The sequence below is a fragment of the Delphinus delphis genome, chromosome 20, assembly GCF_949987515.2.
Source record: "Delphinus delphis chromosome 20, mDelDel1.2, whole genome shotgun sequence".
Classification (NCBI taxonomy): Eukaryota; Metazoa; Chordata; class Mammalia; order Artiodactyla; family Delphinidae; genus Delphinus; species Delphinus delphis.
In genome coordinates, this window is record NC_082702.1 from 14,592,095 (window position 1) to 14,618,273 (window position 26,179).

At 38.3% G+C, this 26,179-nt stretch overlaps 1 protein-coding gene and 1 non-coding gene across 3 annotated transcripts in view; both read left to right on the forward strand.

Moving 5' to 3' along the window:
* Positions 1 to 26,179, forward strand: part of LOC132416118 (zinc finger protein 569) — a 68,423-nt gene that overhangs the window by 17,046 nt on the left and 25,198 nt on the right. For both annotated transcript variants that reach the window (XM_069540167.1, XM_069540166.1), the window contains exon 4: positions 11,921 to 11,978. In XM_069540167.1, coding sequence (XP_069396268.1) covers positions 11,921 to 11,978 — 58 coding nt within the window. The remainder of the gene's footprint in view (positions 1 to 11,920; positions 11,979 to 26,179) is intronic.
* Positions 2,333 to 2,405, forward strand: TRNAE-CUC (transfer RNA glutamic acid (anticodon CUC)). The gene has a single exon. It is a non-coding gene; the product is annotated as a tRNA-Glu (tRNA).

Here is a 26,179-nt window from a genome sequence, read left to right on the forward strand (position 1 = left end):
TAGTATTCTGAGCCATCCTTGAGTTGTTTGGCAGATGGTGAAACCCCCATCAGGTGGAAAAAGTTAACTACTGCTTGCCCATGAGCGAGTTGACCCCAGGTGGGTTGGAACCAGATTGATGATATTGACTCCTGATTACCTCACCACCAACGAATCAGAAGAAGGTGCACAAGCTGATCATACAACTCCACCCCTCTTACCCTGTCTTTATTTATTTATTTATTTTTGTGGTACGCGGGCCTCTCACTGTTGTGGTCTCTCCCATTGCGGAGCACAGGCTCCGGACGCGCAGGCTCAGCAGCCATGGCTCATGGGCCTAGCCGCTCCGCGGCATGTGGGATCCTCCCGGACCGGGGCACGAACCTGTATCCCCTGCATCGGCAGGCGGACTCTCAACCACTGCGCCACCAGGGAGGCCCATATGTACATTTTCAATATTCTTTTCCACTATGGTTTATCATAGGCTATTGAATATAGTTCCCTGTATTATATATATAGTAGGACGTTGTTGTTTATCCTTTCTGTATATAATAGATTACATCTGCTAACCCCAACCTCCCACTCCATCTCTCCCCCTGCCCCTCCTGCTTGGTTACCACAAGTCTGTTATCTATGTCTGTGAGACTGTTTCTGTTTCATAGATAGGTTCACTTGTATCATATTTTAGATTCCACATATAGGTGATATCATATGGTATTTGTCTTTCTTTTTCTGACTTCACTTAGTATGATAATCTCTAGTTGCATCCATGTTGCTACTGAAGTAAAATTTTAAATGCCATTTTATTAGCACCCCCAAAATACAATACTTAATAAATCTCACAAAGTATGTACAGGCACTGTATGCTGAAAATGAAAAAAAAACATGATGAAAGAAAATAAATTAAAAATAAATGGAAATGCAGCAACATGGGTGGACTTAGAGATTAGCATGTGAAGTGAACTAAGTCAGAAACAGAAAGACAAATACCATAATGAAGGGGTGTTCTGCGGGTTGTCCTCCACTTCATGTTAGTGTTAATAGGTCTGCTAGTAGTACTCAAAATAGGCACTGGCTGAGAGGTGGAGATGTTATGCTTCGTTGTTTGGATGTGTGAAGAATTGGGATAAATGCTAGAATTAAGATTGAAAAGATTAGGGCTAATACTCCTTCTAGTTTATTAGGAATTTATTGTAGAATTACATGTGCAAATAGAAAATATCACCCTGGCTTGATATGAGGTGGTGTGTTGAGAGGGTTTGCTGGAGTGTAGTTGTCTGGGTCTCCTAGTAGGTTGGGTGAAAATAGCACTAATATTATTAGTATTAAAATTAGTAACAAGGCACCTAGGATGTCTTTGATTGTACAGTAGGGGTGAAATGTAATTTTGTCTATATCAGATGAGATTCCTGTAGGATTATTGGAGCCTGTCTTGTAGAGGAATAGTAAGTAGACAGCTGCTAGTGCTGCAATTATAAATGGGAGAATAAAATGGAAGGCGAAGAATCGTGTAAGAGTTGCTTTATCTACTGAAAAGCCACCTCAGATTCATTTGACGAGGCTTGTGCGGATACATGGGATTGCTGAGAGGAGAACAGTATTAACTGTTGCTCCTCAGAATATTTGTCCTCAAGGTAAGACATAGCCCATGAATGCTGTAGCTAGGACTGTAAATAATAAGATGATTCCAGTGTTCCATGTTTCTGAAAAGGTATAGGATCTGGGGCTCCCCTGGTGGTCCAGTGGTAAAGAATCCACCTTCCAATGCAGGGGACATGGGTTCTATCCCTGGTCGGGGAACTAAGATCCCACATGCCATGGGGTAACTAAGCTCTTTTGCCACAACTACTGAGCTCACGTGCCTCAATGAGAGAGCCCACGTGCCACAAACTACAGAGCCCACGTTCTCATCCGAGGGCCACAACTACAGAGCCCATGCGCCCTGGAGCCCACACGCCCCAACTAGAGAGAGAAAACCCACACACCACAACTAGAGAGAAGCCTAAGCACTACAATGAAGAGCCCACACGCCACAACAAAAGATCCTGCATGCCTCAACGAAGATCCCGTGTGCCGCAACTAAGACCCGATGCAGCCAAAAAAATTAAAAAGGAAGAAAATAAATAAAATAAGTAAATATTTTAAAAAGGTGTAGGATCCATAGTATAATCCTTGTCCTACATGAATAAATAGGCAAATAAAAAAGATGGAGGCTCCATTTGCATGTAGATTTCGGATAGTTCGTCCATAGTTTACGTCTCGGATATGTGTTACTGATTAAAAAGTGGTTATTGTATCTGATGTATAATGTATTGCTAGAATAAGCCTGTCAAGATTTGTAGAACTAGGGAGTTCCCTGGTGGTCCAGTGGTTAGGACTCTGTGCTCTCACTGCTGAGGGCCCAGGTTCAATCCCTGGTTAGGGAACTAAGATCCCTGCAAGCCAGGGCGGGGATCTTTTTGTGGCGGGGCCAAAAAAACCCCAGAAAAAAAACAAAAATAAATGCCCAGTAGGGAACCAAAATTTCATCATGATGAAATATTTGATGGAGCTGGGAGATCGATAAATGCATTGTTAATTTTTGTTAATGGATGATTTTCAGATGTTGGTTATTAAGTATTCTTATGGTTGAAATACAGTGATTTTTCATGTCATTGGCTATGGTTAGATTCCATGTAAGAATAACGATAACATACATTGTATTTATTTTAAGTACTATTTTTGTAATTAGTCTTGTGGGTTTTTCTTCAAAACCTTCACCTAGGGCTTCCCTGGTGGCTCAGTGGTTAAGAATCCGCCTGCCAATTCAGGGGACGTGGGTTTGAGCCCTGGTCTGGGAAGATCCCACATGCCGTGGATCAACTAAGCCTGTGCACCACAGCTACTGAGCCTGCACTCTAGAGCCTGTGAGCCACAACTACTGAAGCCTGCGTGCCTAGAGCCCATGCTCCGCAACAAGAGAAGCCACCGCAATGGGAAGCCTGCACATTGCAACGAAGAGTAGCCCCCGCTCGCCACAACTAGAGAAAGCCCGTGCACAGCAACAAAGACCCCAAACAGCCAAAAATAAATAAATTTTTAAAAAAACCTATTTATGGTGAACTTGGGTTGATTGTAGTTGGTGGTTTTGGTTGTGGGATTGTGTTGAATTTTGGTGGTTCGTTTTGGGGTCTAATAGCATTTTTGATTTATTTAGGGAGAATGTTGGTAGTATTTGGTTATATGACAGCTATGGCTACTGAGCAGTATCCTGAAGTTTGAGTTTCTAGTAAGACCGTTCTAGGTATATTTCTTTCAGCGTTGATAGAATTTTCAATAGTATTCTATGTTTTAAAGCAGCGGTCCCCAACCTTTTTGGCACCAGGTACCAGTTTCATAGAAGACATTTTTTCTTCTATGAAAAAATGGGGGGTAGGGGGGTGGGGGATGGTTCAGGTTGTAATGCGAGTGATGGGGAGGAGCAGATGAAGTTTCCCTCACTTGCTTACTACTCACCTCCTGCCGTGCTGCCCTGTCCCTAACAGGCCGTGGACCAGTACCAGTCCGTGGCCCGGGGGTTGCGGACCCCTGTTTTAAAGGATGAAGAAGTGGAGATTGTATTTAAGTTTAATGGACTAGGGGATTGGGTAATTTATGATACGGGTGATTCTGGGTTTTTTTTAGTGAAGAGGCTATAGGAATTGCGACACTGTGTAGCTCTGGTACTTGATTAGTAATTGTTACCCGTTGATCATTGCTTATTGGTGTTGTGGTTATTATAGAGGTTACTCGTGGTAATTGAACGGAATTATGCTTAGGGTGAGGGTAATGAGGAATGAAAGAAAATATAGTTTGATTAGGCCTTTTTGGTCTGATACTAGCATAGAAATTTTTATTTGAATAAGGGAAGTAGTTTTGGGTAGATACTTTCTAGTCAGATTAAATCTAGGAAGGCTGATGTGATTTTTGGCTTGCTGATAAATTTAAGTATGGTGGGAAGTTGTGTATAATAATGGAGAAATACCCTAGGGGGTTGGAAAATTTGAAGAAATTTGAAGGGTACTTAAATTTTAAGTTTTGTGTGGTGAGGTTGATTTCAGTGCCAGATGGTTACAGCAAGGGCAGTTAGTTTCAAATAATAAGGTATAGTTATTTGTGGAATTGTTGTTGGGGGAATATTGTTGGAGATAAGAAATCCAGCAAAAATACTTCCAGTTAGTAAACATTTAATAGAATTGATTAGGAGTGGGTTGTTTTCATTAATTAGAATTAAAGTGGAAAAGTTTGTCCTAATAGTGCAAGAGAATAATGTGAGTGATATAGACAATTGTAAGGGATGTGGCGACGAGAGTTATTAGTAGGGCTCAGGTATTGGTATATGACATGTTAGCGATTTTGATGATTAGGTCTTTAGAGTAGAATCCTGTGAGGAAGTGTATTCCTGTCAGTGTGAGACTTCAATAATGAGGGCTGTTGTGGTAAAAGGTATTGCTTTAAATAAACCTGTCTACTGAATGTCTTGCTCATCATTTAGGCTATGAATAATGGATCTAGAGCATGTAAATAGTATGGCCTTGAAAAAGGCATGTGTGCAAATATGGAGAAATGCTAGGTAAGGCTAGTTAATACTGATTGTTACTATTATAAGGCCTAATTGGCATGAAGTAGAGATGGCAAGAATTTTTAAATGTCATTTTGGGTAAGAGTGCATACTGCTGTAAATAATGTGGTAATTGCTCCGATACATAATATTATTGTTTGGGTAAATTTATTATTCTCTGTTAAAGGGTAAAAGCGGATAAGTAGAAAAGTACCTGGTGGCGCAGTGGTTGAGAATCTGCCTGCTAATGCAGGGGACACGGGTTCGAGCCCTGGTCTGGGAAGATCCCACATGCCGCGGAGCAACTAGGCCCGTGAGCCATAACTACTGAGCCTGCGCATCTGGAGCCTGTGCTCCGCAACAAGAGAGGCCGCGATAGTGAGAGGCCCGTGCACCGCGATGAAGAGTGGCCACCGCCTGCCACAACTAGAGAAAGCCCTCGCACAGAAACGAAGACCCAACACAGCCAAAAAAAAAAAAAAAGAAAACAACTATAAAAAAAATACCTGCTACAACTATTCTTGAGTGGAGTAGGGCTGAGATGGGGGTAGGGCCTTCTGTTGCTGGGGGAAGTCATTTGTGATGCCAAATTGGGCGGATTTTTCAGTTGTGGCCAATACAAGTCCTGTTAGAGGCAGGTTTGGGTGATTTAGGTTAAGTATAAATATTTATTGTAGGTCTCATGCATTTAAGTTAAATGGGAATCATGCTACTGATAATAATAAATCCAATATCTCCAATGCGATTATATAAAACTGGTTGGAGAGCGGCTGTATTTGCCTCTGCTCATCCATGTTGTCACCCGATAAGTAGAAAAGATATAATTCCAACTCCTTCTGATCCAATGAAAAGCTGGAAAAGATTGTTAGCCGTGATAAGAATTAGTATTGTGATAAGAAAAAGGAGTATTTAAAGAATCAATTGATGTTAGGATCTGAGTGCATATATCAGATTGAAAATTCTATAATAGATCACGTGACAGATAATGCTACTGGCACAGATATTATTGAGAACGAGTCTGTTTGAAGCTAAGTGATAATTTAAGGGTTTGGATAGTAATTCAATGTCAGCTTGAGATAATTCTTTCTTGTCCTGTGTGAATGAATATTATTGTTGGAATTAAGCTGGTGATAAAAGCATATGAAATAGTGGTTTTTACATAGGATCGATATATGTTACTTTTGTAGATGTTGGTATTTGTTATTATGATTGGTATTGTTAGTATAACTAGTGTAACTAGTGTGAAAGAGGTAAATAAGTTTATTACTTCTGTTTTGAGTTGCACCAACTTTTTGGTTCCTAAGACCAATGGATCAATACTATTCTTTAAAAGCTTGAAAAAGCCATACTATTAGATATGGAGGCATGAATTAGCAGTTCTTGCATACTTTTTTGGTAAACAAGAAGGTTTAGTCTTCCGTTACTAGATTCACAATCTAGTGTTTTTTAAAACTATATTTACAGTACAAGGGCCATAAAATGATTTTGGGACTTAACGATAGGAGTAAGAGAGGTAAAATGTGAAGAGTTATGAGACCATTTTCTCGTATGGATGATGGCTTAATATTATTGATAGAGTTTGTATATTTGCCTTGTTGTGCTATGATTAACATATATAGAGAGTATAAGGCAGTAATTACTATAGTAATTCCTATTAAGATAATGGTGATATTTGATCATGAGAAGGATGATAGTACTACAAATAGTTCTCCAATTAGCTTAATAGTTGGGGGTAGAGCTAGGTTTGTTAGGCTTGCTAGTAGTCATCACTGTTGCTATTAATGGGAGGAATGTTTGTAGACCTCTGGCTAGAATTATCATTCGGCTGTAAATTTGTTAGTAATTTGAATTTGTGAGGCAGAATGATATGAATGATGTGAGGCCATGGGCAATTATTAGAGCGGTGGCTCCTATATAACTTCAAGGTGTTTGGATAAGAATGGCTACAAAAACAAGTGCTATGTGACGGACAGAATAATATGTGATAAGTGACTTCAAGTCTGTTTGGTGTAAACAAATTGAACTCGTTATGATTATTCCTCATAAGGAGAATATGAGAAAAGGGTGTGCTATGAAATCTGTTAATGGGTTTAGTATTGTTGTAATTCATAGTATACCATAGCCTCCGAGTTTTAGTAGTATGGCTGCAAGGACTATGGATCCTGCAATGGGGGCTTCTACATATGCTTTAGGTAATCAAAGGTGAAGGCTGTAAGGGGTATTTTACTATAAAGCCTATTATACAGGCTAGTCATATGAAAATGTTGGATAAGGAGATGGATATTGCTTGTGTTCAATATTGAAGTATTAGAAAATTTAGTGAGCCTGTGATATTTTGAATATGTACTAGTGCTACTAAGAGTGGAAGCGATCCTACTAGTGTATAAAATAAGAAATAAACTCCTGCATTAAGTCGTTCAGTTTGATTACCCCACCGGGTAATGGTAAGTGTCGGGACTAGTGTTGCTTCAAATAAAATATAAAATAAGATTAATTCTATGGCAGTGAGTGTTATAATTAGGAATATTTGTAATATAATTAGCATGGTAATATATAACTTTTTGAGTTAATGATTGTTTGAATAGGTGAACTTGGCTGGCTATTAGTATTAATGGGAAGAATCATGTTAAAATTAATAATGGTGCTGATAAGGAGTTGGAAAAAAATTAGTGAAAAGTTGAGGCTATTGTCATTAAATTGATTAAGAAGAAAAGACTCATGAGACTAATTAATAAGCTGTGGACTGGTATTAATTCAGATTATGCTGTTCTTTGATAGTCATGTTAGTGGTGTTAGTATAATTGTAGGAATAATAATTTTTAACATTGGAGGAGATTAAGATTTTGTACATAATCAGTGCCGTATATGTTTGATACTCTTACTAGTAAGGACAGTCCAAGTGCGGCTTTGAAAGCTGTGAATACTAGCAGAACAATTGGCATTATGCTGGCTAGGGTAGAATGTGTATTTAGAATGATCAGGGTTGCTATAATGAATAGTGATAGTATTATGCCTTATAGGCATAATAGTGAAGATATTAGGTGAGATCGATATATTAATAATCCTACAAGAGATACTGTGAATGCTATAATAATATTTATATAAACTAAAGGCACTTGGTAATGAACTTAATCATAATCTAACAAGTAAAAATAATTTAGTTTAAACTGACTACCATATTCAGTTCATTCTAGTCCTTTTTGTTAGGCTAGGCTGTTGCTTGTAATAAAATTAGGAATAAAGCTATAATGAGTGTTGTTTTCAGATTATTTGTCTGAGATGCTCAGGGTAAGGGTAAAAGGAGAGCAATTTCTAAGTTGAAAAGAAGGAATGTAATGGCTACTAAGAAAAATTTTATGGAAAATGGTACATGTGTTGGTCCTATAGGGTCAAACCCACATTCATAAGAACTTGTTTTTTTCTGTGTAAATATTTAATTGGGGAAGTCAGAATGCAATTAATACAATTAGTTAGGCTAGTGCTATGTTTGTAATTAATGTCAGTATTAGATTTATTATTCTTTCTGGGATTATACTGAAACTAATTGATTGGAAGTCAACTGTACTGTTTAATACTAAAAGAATAAGATCCTCATCAATAAATGAATATGTAAAGGAATAGTCATACTACATCTACAAAATGTCAATATCAGGCAGCAGCTTCGAAGCCAAAATCATGGTTAGATGAGAAGTGATATTTTAATTGATGTAAGAAGAAAATGATAAGGAAAGTAGAGCCATAATTACATGTAGTCTGTGGAATACTGTAGCTATGAAGAAAGTTGATCCATTTGAAATTGTAAAGGATGTTTGATAGTATTCTAAGGCCTGTAGACTTGTAAAATGAAAGCCTAGGGCAATTGTAATAAGAGCGTAGAGTATGTGTTTGCAGTTTCCTTCTATGAGGCTGTGGTGGGCTCAGGTAATGGATACCCTTAATACAGAGGTATTAAGAAGTGTTACTTCTAATGGATTTAGGGAATGGATGCCTGTTGGTGGTAAGCATCCACCTAGTTCAGGTGTAGGGGTAAGGCTTGAGTGACAGAAGGCTCAAAAAAAGCCAGTAAAAAAGACGACTTCTGAAATAATAAGATTATTCCATATCGAAGTCCTTTTTGAACAACTGATGTATAATGGCCTTGGGAAATGATTTCCCGGATGATGTCTCATCATTAATACGTTGTTAAGGCCTAGTGATAATAATGTTGAATTGAAGTGAAATCATGTAATTAGGCCTGATATTATTAGAAGGGCTGAGAGAGCTCCTATAAGGGGTCAGGGACTGGGATTTACTATGTGATATGCATAGGTTTGGTGGGTCGTTGTGTATTGTCATGTAGATAAAGACTTACTAGTAAGGTAAATGCATAAGTTTGAATTATGGCAATGGTGATTTCGAGGATAGTAAGTAATACAAGGATAATAAATGTAATGAGGGCTGTGGTGGTGCTAATATTCAGCAATGCTAGAGTCACTCCTCCAATTAAATGAATAATAGATGTGCTGCTGTGATGTTAGCTGTTGATTGTACCGCTAAAGCTATTGGTTGAGAATGAATAAGTTAATAGTTTCGATGATTACTAGTATAGGAATAAGAGGAACTGGTGCTCCTTGTGGTAGAAAATGAGCTAAGGATGCTTTTGTTTTATGACAAAAGCCTGTAATTACAGTTCCTGCCCTTAGGGGAATTGCTATTCCTAGATTTATTGAGTTGTGTAGTAGGTGTAAATGAATGTGGTAATAGTCCTAATAGATTTGTTTTTTTTGTTTGTTTGTTTGTTTTCTTTTGCGGTACGGGCCTCTCACTGTTGTGGCCTCTCCAGTTGCGGAGCACAGGCTCCGGACGCGCAGGCTCAGCGGCCATGTCTCACGGGCCCAGCCGCTCCGCGGCATGTGGGACCTTCCCTGACCGGGGCACGAACCCTTGTCTCCTGCATCGGCAGGCGGACTCTCAACCACTGCGCCACCAGGGAAGCCCCCTAATAGATTTGTTGATCCAATAAATAAGATGAGTGATATTAGTATTAGTGCTCAGGTTTGTCCTTTGTGGTTGTGAATAACTATTATTTGTTTCAGTGTTAGCTGAACTAGTCATTGTTGAATAGAAATTATACGATTATTGTTTAGGTGTTGGGAGTAAAATGCTCGGGAATATGATAATTAAGATAATGATAGGAAGTCCTATTATTGTTGGGATAATGAAAGAGGCAAATAGATTTCGTTCATTTTGTTTCTCAAGGGGTAGGTTGTTTTTGTATTTTGGTAGACCTCAACTCTGGGTTTGAATAATATATTTTGAAATTTTTAGTTGGAATATAATAAATAGGAGTAGAATTATTGATAGAATAATAATAAATCATGTTGCTATATCCAGTTGTAGCATATCATTAAGGGGAGTTTTAACTCCCAGTCTTTTTTTTTTTTCTTAAGGTATTTTTATTTATTTATTTATTGGCTGCATTGGGTCTTTGTTGTTGCTCGAGGCTTTCTCTGGTTGAGGCAAGTGGGGGCTACTTTTTGTTGTGGTGCACAGCCTTCTCATTGTGGTGGCTTCTCTTGTTGAGGAGCACGGGCTCTAGGTGTGCGGGCTTCCGTACTTGTGGCGCAGGGGCTTAGTTGCTCCACAGCATGTGGGATCTTCCCAGACCAGGGATCGAACCCATGTCCCCTTCATTGGTAGGCGGATAATTAACCACTGTGCCACCAGGGAAGTCCCCCTAACTCCCAGTCTTTAACTTAAAAGGTTAATGCTGTTTAGCTTCTTAATGAATTTATAATACTGATGTGGATCATTTTTCAAAGTATTTTAGTGGTACTAAAATGGGTATAAAACTATGATTTGATCCACAAATTTCTGAGCATTGTCCATAATATAGACCTCATTGTGTTGATATGAGAGTTGTTTGATTTCGGTGTCCTGGAATTGCATATATATCATATCATAAATCAGGGATCCCCAACCCCCGGGCTACGGACCGGTACTGGTCTGTGGCCTGTTAGGAACCAGGCCGCACAGCAGGAGGTGAGCGGTGGGCAAGCAAGCAAAGCTTCATCTACCACTCCCCACTGCTTGCATTACCGCCTGAACCATCCCCCCCGCCACCATCCGTGGAAAAATTTTCTTCCACAGAACCGGTCCTTGGTGCCAGAAAGGTTGGGAACCGCTGCCACACATAATACATTATATGTATAACCGTGCATTAATTAATTACCCCATGCTTATAAGAGTGTATGTTAACCCAGAGGTCCCCAACCTTTTTGGCACCAGGGACCAGTTTCCTGGAAGACAGGTTTTCCACTGTGGCGGGGGGGGGGGCATGATTCAGGCCGTAATGCCAGCGAGCGATGGTTCAGGCGATGCTGCTAGCGATGGGGAGTGCCTCGCTCTGGCGCTACTCACCTCCTGCTGTGTGGCCCGGTTCCTAACAGGCCGCAGACCGCCGGGGATGTGGGGACCCCTGCATTAACCTGTTGATAGTACATACTATATTATACTTATAATCATGCATTATTTACCCCATGCTTATAAGCATGTACATTATATTATGAATATTACATAATACATAATATTATTAATCGTACCTAGTACATTGTTTTATGATTCAGTTTGTATTTGGGCAAAATAATATGTTAATTGTTTTTTAAAAAATCAAATAGTGCTACTAGACTTGTAATAAGAATAAGAAAAACTATACCCTGATCCTTTTTTCTCCCCATCTCTAATTCCTGTCCCCAGAAAGAATCACTTTCAACCCTTAACTGTGCCTTCTTTCGTTTACTCCGTTTTTCCAAATCATATGTTTATCCTGCTATTATTTGACACTTTTCAGATTTAGATTTTTTTATACTGTGGAAAATAAGAATTAAACATTCCTACCACCACCAGTACCTCTGATACACATCACTCACACACACAAACTTCTCCTGACTCTTTTCTCAAAATATAAAATCGTCACCATTTTAGTTAAATTCCCATTTAGTTTGTAGTTAAAATATTTCTTTTAAAAACCTCAATACATTAAAATACCTTAGGTGTGTTGTCAGTTTCATAATTTTCTTGGTGATGTGCTTTCGTGAAGCTGTGTATCTTTCTGCTCCACGTGAACTATTTATTCTCTGATACAGAGCTATTGATAAATTCATGGGGCATCTCCTACACGTGTACTCCTATTCCTGTTCACCATATGCATAAGCTCCACATGATGTAGTAGTCATCTTTATACCTGGGGAATGTATATTCTTGGCCTTTCTGATGGCTCTAAGTATCATTTTGCTATAGAGTGACCTTTAATCTACCTTGTGGGTGCAGATTTCTGAAACTGCAAAACAAACCTTGTTTAATGGCTTTTATTCTCTTCTCCAGCTCTGCCTTCTCAGGCGCAGTCCACTCCCAGAAAGAAAAGGAAATGACTGAGTTGCAGGTAAATTTTAAGTAGTATATTTGTTCCCTGCCTTATTTTACAGTGCAGTTTAAGGGAATTGCAGTAATCCATACACTAAATTGGAAAATCCTATACAGATAAAATATATTTTCAGAGGAAACAGAGTTGGAAGATTAAGACCAGGAAATATGATTATGCAGAAATGCTTTCATTCAGAGAGATTAAAGTTGGGCTTCAATTTTGAATTTCATTATAATAGGTAAACAAGGGCAGAAATTCATTACATAATTTGCATTGTCCATAAGGATAAAAATGAACATTTATTAGCAGAAGTAAGTTTTTCATTGGCACCTAGGTCAATGAATACATTGTAGTGAGACTTCCCATAGTTGGTAAACCCAGATTTTCTAGTGGTTTTGTTTTTTGTTTTTTTTTAATAATTTTAAAGTCTTGGCCATGCCACATGGCTTGCAGAATCTCAGTTCCCCAACCAGGGGTTAAATCCGGGCCATGGCAGTGAAAGTGCCGAATCCTAACCACTAGACTACCAGGGAACTCCCCACTGATGGTCTGTTTTGATCGAGGATAAGGCAAAGAATATATGTCAAAATAGCCCAGCATTGGAAAGAACGCAAATCAACATCAACAGAAAATGGAATAAGTTATAGTATTTCATGCACTTGGACACTATACACATAAACACACGCGCACACACACACACACACACACACACACACTCCCCAAAGCAGATTACTGCTACTTATAACAACATAGATAATCTCACAAACATGTGTCATAAGAGAAGTCAGAAATGAGAATACATTCTATGTGATTCCATATATATGAAGTTAGAAAACTAATCTCAGTGATAGAAAACCGTGGTTACCCCTGAAGGGGTATTTACTGGGAAGGGACATGAGGGAACCTTCTAGTATGCTGAAAATGCTCTGTATTTTGACCTGAGTGGTAGGTACACAAATACATAAATGTATAAAAATGTCTCAGTTTGTACACTTAAGATTAATGCATTTTACATTATTCTATGCTTTCATACCTTATTTTTAAAAAAACTAGAATATCTGAAGAAATAGATGGGATGTGTCTTTCAAATGACCCTGTATAATTATCTTTTTCCATGTGTGTTTGCTGAGATTCAGCCACAGTCTGAAGTAATCATTTATGGTAAATTTTTATAATTTTAGTCCACTAGAATGTGAACAAAGAGTATGCTTTATTTGGTTTACTGCTGTATCTCCAGCCCCTAGAACAATGCCTGGTATATGTGGTTTTTGTAAATGTTTGTGGTTTTAATGAATTGAATCCATGGTTCCTTATTTCCTCTTCATTTTACTCTTAGAATAAGTAATGCCTGTCTCCTCTTCAAGGACATTTCCTTTTCCTCAGAACTTGATCCTTTTTCTTCAGACTTCTTTTGGAATCTTTCTCTTTCAGATTTATCCTGCACTCTTAGCTACTGAACAAATCTCACTTTACTGCCTTTTCAGCCTTAGCTCAAAGCTTTGCCATACTGAGATATGCCTTTCTTTGACCAAGTGCCCCTATCTAGCAGCTTCTCTGATCTCTAGTTTTTTCCTCAGTTAATTTTCAAAGTGAATACGTGTTTAACCAGCATAAGCACTGGATCAAGAAATGGAATATTACACTAACACCCATTAGACTCCTGCACCTTTCCCAGTTATTACCCTCACCCCAGGGGTAACCACTGTTCAGATTATATCACTATAGATTATTTATGCCTATTTTTAAACTTTATGTAACCTATATACTTTGTGTCTGACTTCTTTTGCTCAATATTTTGTTTGTCAGATTCATGTTGAATCATTGCATGTAAGTAGTTTACTTAACCTTACTACTGTATATTATTTAATTAATGTGAATAAACCATAATTTTATGTATCCATTCTATTACTGATAGGCATTTAGGTAGTTTTTATTTGGGAACAATTAAAATATTGTTCCTATGAATTTTCTTGTAGGTTTTTGTTGCACATATATACATATTTCTTTCTACCAAAGTAGAATTTCTGAGTCATAAGTTATGTTTAATATTACTTTTTATTGATACTGCCAAACAGTTTTCCAAAGTGATTGTCCAAAATTGTACTCTTAACAGTGTATGAGAGTTCTGATTACTGCAAGACAACCATCTTGAGTGCATTTTCTGCAGTCACTAGCTGGTGTTTTGGCATAATATCAAACTCATAGGCAGTAAAAAAAAGAAGCTCAACTAAATTTGAATACATAAAAATTATATTCTCCTATTGATACAATCACCATAAAGTAAATTGGCAAAACTTGACAATAATCTTAGTAATACATATGGCAGACCCAATCTGGTGTTTAAATACCTATTTACAAACCAAATTAAAATCCAATAGAAAACTGCATATAGGGTATGAAAAAGAAATCCACAGTTGAAAAAGTAAGAACAAATGCCTGATAAAAATTGTAAATAATAATAAAAACTAATCTCTATTGTTAAAGTTTTACATCGATTACCTCATATAGACTTCATAAAGAATCTTCATTTTTTTTCAGGAGTTAAGAAACAAGCATAGAAAGATTAAGAAATTTGCTCAAGGTCATAGGTAAAGGATGTAGTAGAATCAGGATTTAGTCCCAGGTGGTGTAACTGTGAAGCCTGTAAACTTAACCACAGTCCTGTATGACCTCAGCCTCACTCATGATTAATGAAATGCAAATAAAATGATTTTCTAAAATAATCATCAGATTAGTCCCGTTTTTCATCATATCTCAAATCTGATCACTTGTCAACATTTCCATGGCTCTTGTAACCCAGGCCGTATCATCTCTTACCTGGAAGTACTTCAGTAACTGCCTGTTAATCTCCCTGCATACATTCTTAACCATCTGTAGTCCATTCTCCAGAGAACAACAGAAGTGATAATTTAAAAACCTGAGGTGTTAACTTCTCTGATTAAAATCATCTAATGGCTTCCCATTACACTTGGAATAAAATCCAGGTTTCTTATTGTCCTTTACAAAACCCTTCATGATATGCCTTCTTCCTATGTCTTTACCATTATCTTTTGCTACACCCTCCCTCATTCACTGTCTTTCAGTGATACTAGCTTTTTCCACACTTGGAACAGACAAAGTTTATCCCTGGGGAACTTTGAACATGCTAGTAAAGCTACCAGAAAAGACTAAAGTCCCAACTCAAACAGCTCCCTCTTACTAAGTTCTATTCAGGTCTTCGATTGATTGGATAAGGCCTACCCATATTAGGGAGGATGATTTGCTTTACTCACTTTACTGACCCAAATGTTAATCTCAAGTAGAAATACCCTCACAGACACACCCAGAGTAATGTTCAGCCAAATGTCTGGGCAACCTGCGACCCAGTCAGGTTGACACATAAGATCAACCAATTACACTATCTTATTCTATCTTACCTATTTACATGTTTATGTTTTCATTTGTTTCCCTCAACTAGTATGTAAGTTCCAGGAGGACCAGAACTTATGTCTGTCTTACAGCTATATCCTTAGGCTCTAAACTAGTGCTGGGCACATCTAGTAAGTTGGTAACTTATTGAATAAAAAACCATAACTCCAGGGCTCAAATAAGAATTATTTTCTCATTCTCTTCAGTGGCAGTTAATATTCATAATGAAAACCTCAACTACTATGAGACCCTCAAATAGTCTCTGAGCTATCAGAAAAAAAAGTTTCAATTGTTTCATTCTCCTGTTCCACTACTTTAACATATAGGGGAAATAGAAGAGTTGAGATTTAGGAGGTATTGGTGAGACTGAGGTAAATGAACTTGTTGACACATTGTACCTAGGTGTTGAAGAAGAGGTAGGAATCAAAACTTAATGCTACAGGGCTTCCCTGGTGGTGCAGTGGTTGAGAGTCCGCCTGCCGATGCAGGGGACACGGGTTTGTGCCCTGGTCCGGGAAGATCCCACATGCCGGGGAGCGGCTGGGCCCGTGAGCCATGGCTGCTGAGCCTGCGCGTCCGGAGCCTGTGCTCCGCAACGGGAGAGGCCACAACAGTGAGAGGCCCACGTACCGCAAAAAAAACAAAACAAACTTATGCTACAGTTCCATTTTTCAGAAAAGGTGTTAGTGTTGCCATTAATCAAGATAAGAAAGTTAATAGCAAAAATTGCTGAATATTATATCTCCTCAAAAACCTGATATGGAATAGGTAATGTTACCTGAAATAGTGAACTACCAATGGCAAACTACTAACTGGATTCTAGGTAGTAAATAAACATATGATAATTAGAAAAGCAAAATTTCCTATTAGAAAAGACTATATTTTTACAGTCTGTCAAAAAATCCAGGATTCATGAAAGAATCTCATCATTTTCCTAGTTGTGCCCTTTTCTATAGAGAATGATTAACTCTTAAAAGAGAATTTAAGAGAATATTTATTCCAACATTTTCATTTTATAGATGGGAAGCTTTTGACCCAGAGAAATTTTAAACATTGTTTAAGTAAAGCCATATCAATGCAGTTTAAAAGAAAGAAAAAAGGCAATTTGTTAATATCAGGTACTATAAAATTCAAGACAGTGACTTTATTTTTTTATTGAAGTATAGTTGATTTACAGTGTTGTGATAATCTCTGCTATATAGCAAAGTGATTCTGTTATACACATATATACATTCTTTTTTTTTGCTGTTTTTTTAATTTTTTTTAACTATACATTCTTTTTTTAATATTCTTTTCCATTATAGTTTATCCCAGGAGATTGGATATAGTTCCCTGTGCTATGTAGTAGGCCTTGTTGTTTATCTATTCTAAGCGTAATAGTTTGCATCTGCTAACCCCAAACTCCGAGCCCACCCCTCTCCCCCCCTCCTCCCACTTGGCAACCACAAGCCTCTTCTCTGTGTCTGTGAGTCTGTTTCTATTTGGTAAATAAGTTCATTTGTGCCATAGTTTAGATTCCACATATAAGTGATATCATATGGTATTTGTCTTTCTCTTTCTGACTTCACTTAGTATGATAATCTCTAGTTGCATCCATGTTGCTGCAAATGGCATTATTTCATTCTTTTTTATGGCTGAGTAGTAGTCCATTGTATATATGTACCACATCTTTATCTATTCATCCAAGACTGTAAGCTTTAAAAAAACAAAAAGAATGATGCTTTAAAATGCTGATAAGTGCGTTAGGTAATAAAGATAAATGGTTAGGACTACTTCTGTACCAAATAAACTGCAGAAAATTTACTATAAGGAATACTGTGAAAAATAAGAAGGAACATATCAATAGGAAACTTTTATTGGTCTGTCTTAGCTCATGATAGACACATAAAGCAGACAACAAAATGAACATAACTACCAATAATAATTTGATAGAGCTAATTGATTAGCATAGCTTATAGCCTGGAAACAATTAATATCCTTTTTTTAGATATGGAAAAACTAAAAAACTGACCATATATTAGGCCTGAATAAAAGTCAATAAATTTCAAAAGTACAAACTGTACATGTTCCAGAATGCAGTTACATAGGAAGTTAATAATAAAAATTCAAAAAGAAAACATTTCCACATGGAAATTTTAAAACTAGCATAAGCAACTTAGATCAAGAAAGACATAAAAATTTATGTTACAGAACATCTAAAAAATAATGTACAGAAGAAAACCTGCAGGCTGAATAATAATGATATGTTAATAAATATAAACAAAATGAACAAAATATAGTTCTAGAAATTAGAAACAATGTGAGAAAATAGAAGAAGGAATTGATGAGAATAAACTTGAAATCAGTGAGAACACAGAAAATTGAACTAATACAGAGCTGCTTTTGCTTCCATCTCTCTCATCTTTTTAAAAAATTATTATTTTAAAATCTAGGAAGAGAGAGGGAGAAATAGAATAAGCAGCCATATACCCAATACCTGGAATTAGCATATTTAATATTTTGTCATTTTTGCTTTGAGATTTTTTTCAATAAAATAACTAGAATATTACAGCTACTCTGTCCCCAGAGTCAGTCACTTTCATGAATGTTATGTATATCAAGCGTCCATGGTTTTATGTTTTTACCACACTGATTTGTATATATGAATATTATATAATGTTGCTCTCTGTTTTAGATTTTTAAATAATAGGGAACATAATGGACTGACAGTTCTGCAATTCATTTTTTCACTCCATATTGTTTTCAAGACATATTCATGTTAATATATGTATTTCTGACTTTACATCCTCTTCCACTGTTTTATTTTTCTTATGTCAATAGCATTCTATCTTAATTACCATGTCTTTATTATTATAAATATTGGTATCTGATAATGAAAACAACTCTCCATCTTTGTTTTTCTTTAACACTGCTGTAGCTATTTGTAGTGATTTATATATTTCCTTAGAAATTTTAGAATTAGTCCATTTCCACAATTAAAACTGCTGAGGTTTTTATTTCAAATTGAACTGAATTATGTTTACAAATATATCATCTGCAAATAGACACTTTTCATCATTTTGAATTCTCATGCCCCCCCCCTTTTTTCTTGCTTTACTTCAATTGCTAAATGTTCAGTATAATGCTGAATAGATGTGGTGGCAGTCATCTTTGTTTCATTCTCAGTCTTGAGGGTATACTTTCAATGATCCACCAGTAAGTACGATATACCATGAAAGTTTTTTTGTAAATACTCTTACAGATGAAGGAAATTTCCTTTTATTCCTAGCCTGCTAAGGGGGTCTATCATGAATTGGTATTGACTTTTGTCATACAATTTTCTTGTATATGTGATTTTTTAAAAAATAAATTTATCTATTTATTTTGGCTGGTTTTGCTCTTTGTTGTGGTGCGTGGGCTTCTCATTGCAGTGGCTTCTCTTGTTACAGAGCACGGGCTGTAGGTGCGCGGGCTTCAGTAGTTGTGGCTCGCGGGCTCCAGAGCGCAGGCTCAGCAGCTGTGACCCACGGGGTTGGTTGCCCCGCGGCATGTGGGATATTCCTGGACCAGGGCTTGAACCCGTGTCCCCTGCATTGGCAGGCAGATTCCTAACCACTGCGCCACCAGGGAAGCCCGTATATGTGATCTTGATCAAATAATGTTTCTCCTTTTTTCTGTTAATTTGGTCAATTAAAGTAATCCATTTTTAAAATCGAAGTATAGTTGATTTACAGTATTGTGTTAGTTTCAGGTGTACAGCCAGAGAGATTCAGTTATAAATATATATGTTCAGATTATTTTCAATTATAGATGTTGAAATATAAATACAAGATATTGAGTATAATATCCTGTGCCATAGAGTAAATCCTTGTTGCCTGTCTGTTTTTTGTATAGTACTTTGTATCAGTTAATCTCATACTCCGAATTTGTCCCTCCCCCTCCCCTTTGGTAACCATAAGTTTGTTTTCTATGTCTGTGAATCTGTTTCTGTTTTGTATATAGATTCATTTATATTATTCTTTACAGTCCATATATAAGTGATATCATAATATTTGTCTTTGACTTACTTCACTAAGTATAATATTCTCTAGGTTCATCCATGTTGCTGCAAATGGCAATATTTCATTCATTTTATGGCTACTAACATTCCATTGTGTATATATACCACATCTTCTTAAGGCACTCGTCTCTTGATGGGCACTTGGGTTATTTCCATGTCTTGGCTATTATAAATAGTGCTGCCATGAATATTGGGGTGCATGTATCTTTTCAAATTAGAGTTTTCATTTTTCCTGGATATATACCCAGGAGTGGGATTGCTGGATCATATGGTAGCTCTTTCTTTTTTATCCAATCTGCCACCCTGTGTCTTTTGATTGGAGCATTTAGTCTATTGATATTAAAAGTAATTACTGATAGGTATATACTTATTGCCATTTTAAACCTTGTTTTCCAGTTGTTTTTCCAGTTTTTCGTTCATTTCTTCTTTTTGTTTTTTTTTTCCTTTGTGGTTTGATGGTTTTCTTTTGTTTTATGCTTGAGTTCCTATCTTTGTTTTTTGTGAATCTGTTATATGTTTTTGATTTGTGGTGACTGTGGAGTTCAAGTTTGTTGGCCCATGACTATCTCTACTTGTGTTAAACTTATAGTCATACAAGTTCACACCTCCCCCACATTTTGTGATTTTGATGTCCTATTTTACGTATTTATGTTTTACCCTTCTGCTATTAATTGTAGTTATGTTGCTTTAAATTTTTTTTTGATTGTTTTTAATCTATGTACTGGCTTAAGTGGTCTTCAATCTTGTTATATATTTACCTTTCTTATTGTGATTTTCCCTTTCCTATAGATTCTTGTTTCTTGTCTATTTGGAGAAGAGCCTTCAATATTTCTTTTAGGGTAGGTTTAGTATTGCTGAATTCTATAACTTTTGCTTGTCTGAGAAATTCTTTTTTTAAAATTTATTTTATTTTTGGCTGTGTTGGGTCTTCATTGCTGTGCGTGGGCATTCTCTAGTTGCAGCGAGCAGGGACTACTCTTCGTGTGGTGTGCAGGCTTCTCATTGTGGTGGCTTCTCTTTTTGCGGAGCACAGGCTCTAGGCGCACGGGCTTCAGTAGTTGCAGCACATGGGCTCGGTAGTTGTGGCTCACATGCTCTAGAGCACAGGCTCAGTAGTTGTGGCGCATAGCCTTAGTTGCTCTGTGGCATGTGGGATCTTCCCGGACTAGGACTTGAACCCGTGTTCCCTGCATTGGCAGATGGATTCTTAACTACTGTGCCACTAGGGAAGCCCTGCTTGTCTGAGAAATTCTTTATCTCTCCTCCTATTCTAAATGATAATCTTGCTGTAGAGTATCCTAGGTTTCTGGTTTTTTCCTTTCAGGACTTTGAATATGTCATGTCACTCCCTTCTGATCTGAAATGTTTCTATAGAGAAATCAGCTGATAGCCTATGGGGGTTCCCTCTAACTGACTGTTTTTCTCTTGCTGCGTTTAGAATCCTCTCTTTAACTTTTCTCATTTTAGTTATGATATATTTTGGCATGAGTTTGATTGGGTTCATCTTGTTTGGGACTCTCTGTGCTTCCTGTACCTGGATATCTGTTTCCATCTTTAGGTTTGAGAATTTTTCAGCCATGATTTCTTCAAATACATTTTCGATCCCCTTTTCTCTCTCCTGTCCTTCTGGAACCCCTATTATGCATAGCTTGGCACATTTTATATTATCCCATAGATCTTGCATATTTCTTTCTTTTTTTAAAAAATTTGTCTTTCTGTCTGCTTTTCTGATTGGGTGATTTCCATTATTCTATCTTCCAGATCACTTATTCACTCTTCTGTGTCATTTAGTCTGCTATTCATTGCCTCTAGATTGGTTTTTATCCTGGCAATTGAATCGTCTAATTTTGATTGGTTCACCTTCATAGTTTCTAGCTCCTTGTTACAGTGGTCTTCATTTTTATTGATAATCTTTCTTAATTCCTGTAGCATTTTTATTACCCGTTTTTTGGGGATTTGGCGTCCAGTAGACTGGTGAGGTCTGCTTCATTATTTGTTCCTTCAGGGGATTTCTCTTGTTCTTTTTTTAGGAGTAATTCCTCTGCTCTTTCATTTTACTTAACTTTCTCTGCTTCTGTGAATTTAGGAGAAACAGTTATCTACTGTGTTCTTGAAGGGGTGTTTTTACGTGGGAGTGTCCCTATGTAGACTGTGTGTGTCCAACATTTTTGGTGCGAGGGCTGGTTTTGGTGTGGATGTTAGACACGTTTTTCTTCAGAGTGTGTTGGCTGTTATTCCCTTGATAGTTGGTCTTTTGGTATCCAGAGCCTGTGCTAGATGGGAGGTGGGGTCTCTTCTTTGTTCCATGGCTGTCACCACCCTGTCGGGGGCAGGGTCTGCTTCCCAAATGTTGGAGTAGAAGTCCTAAGGTCAGGTTTCTCAGGCTCTGTTGCCCTTCAGTGCGTGCCCTACCCCAAAGAAGGTGGATGCTGAAGCAAGTGAGGCCCATGCGCTCATAGCAAACCTATGTGCCACGTGTGTAGGTGTCCAGGGTTCTGCTCAGAAGCAGCACAAGGCGCATTATTTTCTCTGTTTTGTTCCTCCCAGATCTAGTGCAGGGCTGTGGTGTGGAGTAGACTGGAGCTGGGTGTCAGGGTGTTGTCGCTGCAGGAATTGAGGTGGGCAGGAATTGAGATCTGGGCTGCCTCTGTGGCAGACTTCTCCCAGGATCTGTCTGCCCCAGGTCTGGTGCTAAGTCGCTGTGTTGAATGGGTGGGGCTGGAGCACTCTCGCTGGGAAACAAACTGCTGTGCACTCCTGCCCAGGGCCTGTCTGCCCAGTATTCAGCACTTAGCCATTATGCATTCTTGTGGCACTGCCCAGTGCACACACTGACATTGTCTGTGGTAGCTGGTTCTGCTGCCCCTGTGCACACATTGACAAAAGTCTCCACTGCTAGAGCTGCCACCACCACTGTGCGCAAGCTGACAGTGAAGCTCTGTGGCTCCCTCCAGATCACACCCCAGGCCATCTGGACTGTTTCTGCATAGCTAGATCAAGCCCTCTCCCAGGACCTACCTGCCCGAGATTCAGCGCTTAGCCACTATGTATTCTTGTGGCACTACACGATGTGCTGACAATGTCTGCCCAGCTAGACCTGCTGCCTGATGTGCGTGCTGACAGTGTCTCCCCTGGCTAGACCCACCCTCCCGTGTGCACACTGACAGTGGCTCCATGGCTCCATCCAGATTACACCCCTGGCGCCCCCTGTCTGCCTCTGTGGAGCTAAACAAATCTTTCCCCTGATCTCGCACCAGGCTATGGTGTGGAGGGAGCAGGGCTGGGGCATTTACTGTTTAGGATTAGGAAGTGCAGTGAGGTGGCTGCTGCCGGTGCAACCTTTCCTCCATCCTGATTGTTAGCAAGCCAGCATATGCACACACCTCATGAGTAGGGTCTAGGCTTATCTAGCATACCTCATGAGTAGGATCTAGGTTTCTCTAGCCCTTCTTTCTGTCTCAGCAGATCCCATTAGGCAAGGGGGCTTGTCTCCATGTAAGACCCCAGAACTGGGATGCCCAGATTGTGAGTCAACCTGATCATTCCCCAGGGCGAGGGTCTGCCTGTGTGGACCTTGTCTTCCTTACAGATCCCTCCCAGGGGTGCAGGTCCCAACCTGATGCCTTTTTTTCCCCCATCCTACCCAGTTTTGTGGAGATCTTTCTTGCAGCTTTGGTTAGGTATAGGAGTCCTTCTGTCAGCTTCCTGTTGGTTTTCTGTGAGAATTGTTCCGTGTGTAGATATATTTTTGATGTGTTTATGGCGGGAGGTGAGCTCCATGTCCTCCTACTCCACCATCTTGATCCTCCTCCTTTAGAGTCATCAATTTTTGAATGTTAAACTAATCCTGTTAACTGGTTGGGGGAAACACTTGAATATTTTTTTCCTGGATATTTAATTCATTAATTTAATTTATACTAAGGTATACACAACAGATACCATAACTTTATTGAAAGCAGATTTTCTTGAGTCTGGTGTTAGAAGGTAAGGTGAAGCCAAGGTATAAGTTCCTTGCAAGCCTGTTTTATTTAGCAGGAGTTCTGTACCTATCACACATCCTCAGTGAATGCTGTTTTGGACAAGATGTCTTAAACTATGAAGATGAATTTTGCCCAAGGCCGATACTGTTCTATTAAAGTAAATTTTATGATTGTAAATTCTTTAGAGATTTGAACCTTGTCTGAAAGCCATTTACCTCCTCACATCATACATGTAGTCCATATTTCTTTGTCCCTTAACTTTATTCAATGACTTCATATGTATGAGTCACAGAATTACTCATACTACACTGATATGTATGTTAAAAATATAGTTTCTTTATTTTAAAAATTTGTTCGCATATCTCTTAAGAGTTCTGATCAGTAGCATGAAAAGAAAAGCTAGTTTTGATGCAGTCTGATTCAAAACTTAGTCCTATCAGTAAACTGTTTCTTTGAATAATTATTCAGTTATTCAGATTCCTCTCTAAACCCCTGTCCTCTCTTAAGGTGGTATCTGAGATATAGAAGAAAATCTTCATAGCTTTGGGAGGAAGAGGGTCCTCTGTGATTCTCCATGAATGTGTGCTGACTGGTATCCACTGAATCTAGTTTAGCTGGCTTCTTTTTCTGGGCATTCTGTAGCTGATGAATTTGTGGTACGTTTTTCAGCTCAGTCATGATCCAAGGGCCCCCTCCTTTCATCTCTCCTGCCTTGGATCTTGTTGTCTCCACAGACTCTGAGTCTCTGTCATAACCTCCAAAGAATCCCTGGCTTCCATGTGCAATAGTCTGTGGGGTCATCTTGCCTTCTGCAAGGGTCCTATCACTCCCTACTCAGGATATATGCTACATGGGACACAAAGGCTACTTAAGGTTCCCCCAATTTGACCATGTCACTTTGCCCTCTTAATTCACTACCTTTCTTACTTCACCTTAATGCCCTGGAGTGTGAGAAGTTCTGAGCAGACATTTAACTGCCTATGTCCCTACCTCCATGGCCTTTCTTCCCTATCCCAGGCCTCCAAGGGGGAGGAAAGTGTTTCCCCCAGTCATCTTCCCCTCTGTCTTTCTTTTTTCAGTAAAACTAAAATGGAGAAAGGTTATGAAGAATAAGGAAACATACATTAAAAAGCGTTTCAAAACTAGTATACTGGTTACATGTTTGGAATCTATGAATGCCAGTGAGAGGCCCAAGGCAGTATAAATAAGGCCATGGAAGGTCTGAAGATATTACTGATGACAAAGCACATCCAGCCAGAAGCAAAAAAATTAACCCATAGCACAAGAATATCACATCATTTTGTTCATTGTTGCCATATTAAGTTTCATCTGCAAATGTTCACATCTCCAGAAACATAGAACAGAGTGCCTAGGACAATAAAATTAAATTGACAAGCCTGCTGTGTGTTCTATATTCTGCTTAGTGCTTTACTTGAACTCTTCATTTTTTCATGAGGATTTAATGATTGGTGTCACTTCCCTTCAGCCTCAGGAACTTCCTTTATTATTTCTTTTTTTTTTCCTTTATTATTTCTTGTTAGGCCAGTCTGCTAGCAGTGAATTCTCTGGGAATATATTTCATCTTTTTTTTTAGGTGAAATTTACATAAAATTAATAATTTTGAAGCAAACAATTCAGTGACATTTAGTACCTTCACAATGTTGTACAGCCACCCCTCTATCTAGTTACAAAACATTTTCATGACCCCCAAATAAAACCTCATACCCATTAAACATATACTCCCCCCTTCCCCTCTCCCCCAGCTCCTGGCAACCACCAGTCTGCCTTCAGTCTCTGTATTTATCTATTCCAGATATTTTATATGAATAGAATGCTAAAATATGTGACTTTTGTGTCTGGCTTCTTTCACTGAGTATAATCATTTTTGAAGGTAACTTTGCTAGTTATAGGATTATTCGTTGATAGTGTTTTTTCTTTCAGCACTTGAAATATTGCTGTCCCATTGCCTTGACCTTCATTGTTTCTAATGAGAGGTCAGGTGTCAATTTTATTGTGGCTGCCTTGTAGATAAAGGATTGTTTTCCTCTTGCAGCTTTTAAGGTTTTCTCTGTATTGTTACTTTCAGCATTTTGAGTATCATGTGTTTGTATCTCTTTGTGTTTATCCTGCTTAGGGTTCATTGAGTGTCTTGGATATGTATACTAGTGTTTTTAAAAAATCAAATTTAAGAAGTTTTCAGCCAGCATTTCTTTGAGTAGTCTTCTGTCTTTCCTCTCCTTCTGGTACTCATATTATGTGTATGTGGATGTACTTATTTCTGTCTCACATTTCTCCTAGTCTGTGTTCATGTTTCTTCACTCTCTTTTTTTCCCCTCATCTTCAGATTGTATAGTTTCTATTGATCTCTTGATCGTTAAGCTTGCTGATTCTTTATTCTGCCATCTCAGACCTTCACGCAGCTGTGAGAAAGTCTCATCCAGGCCAGTGGGGAGTTGCTGACCAAAATTTTCCCATTAGAGGAGTCCCATGTCAGGTAGAATGGTCCAGTCCCTAATACCCTCACTGTGCTTAGCCTTTGGCTGGAAAAATAGCCAGTGGTGGCTTGAGAATAGCATGGTCTCATCATGAACACAGTAGTAGAACTAAAGATAGAGCAGCTGGAGTTTGTTCACCAATTATGTGTCTCACAGCTTGTTCTCTTGAAGGGGATCTGGGAGCATATTTCTATGGCTGCCACAAAGATAGCATTTTGAAATGTTCTCTTTCTACCATAAGCATTTATCTGTCTTAATAGATTTACCTAGTATTATTGACTGTGACAGAAATCTTCC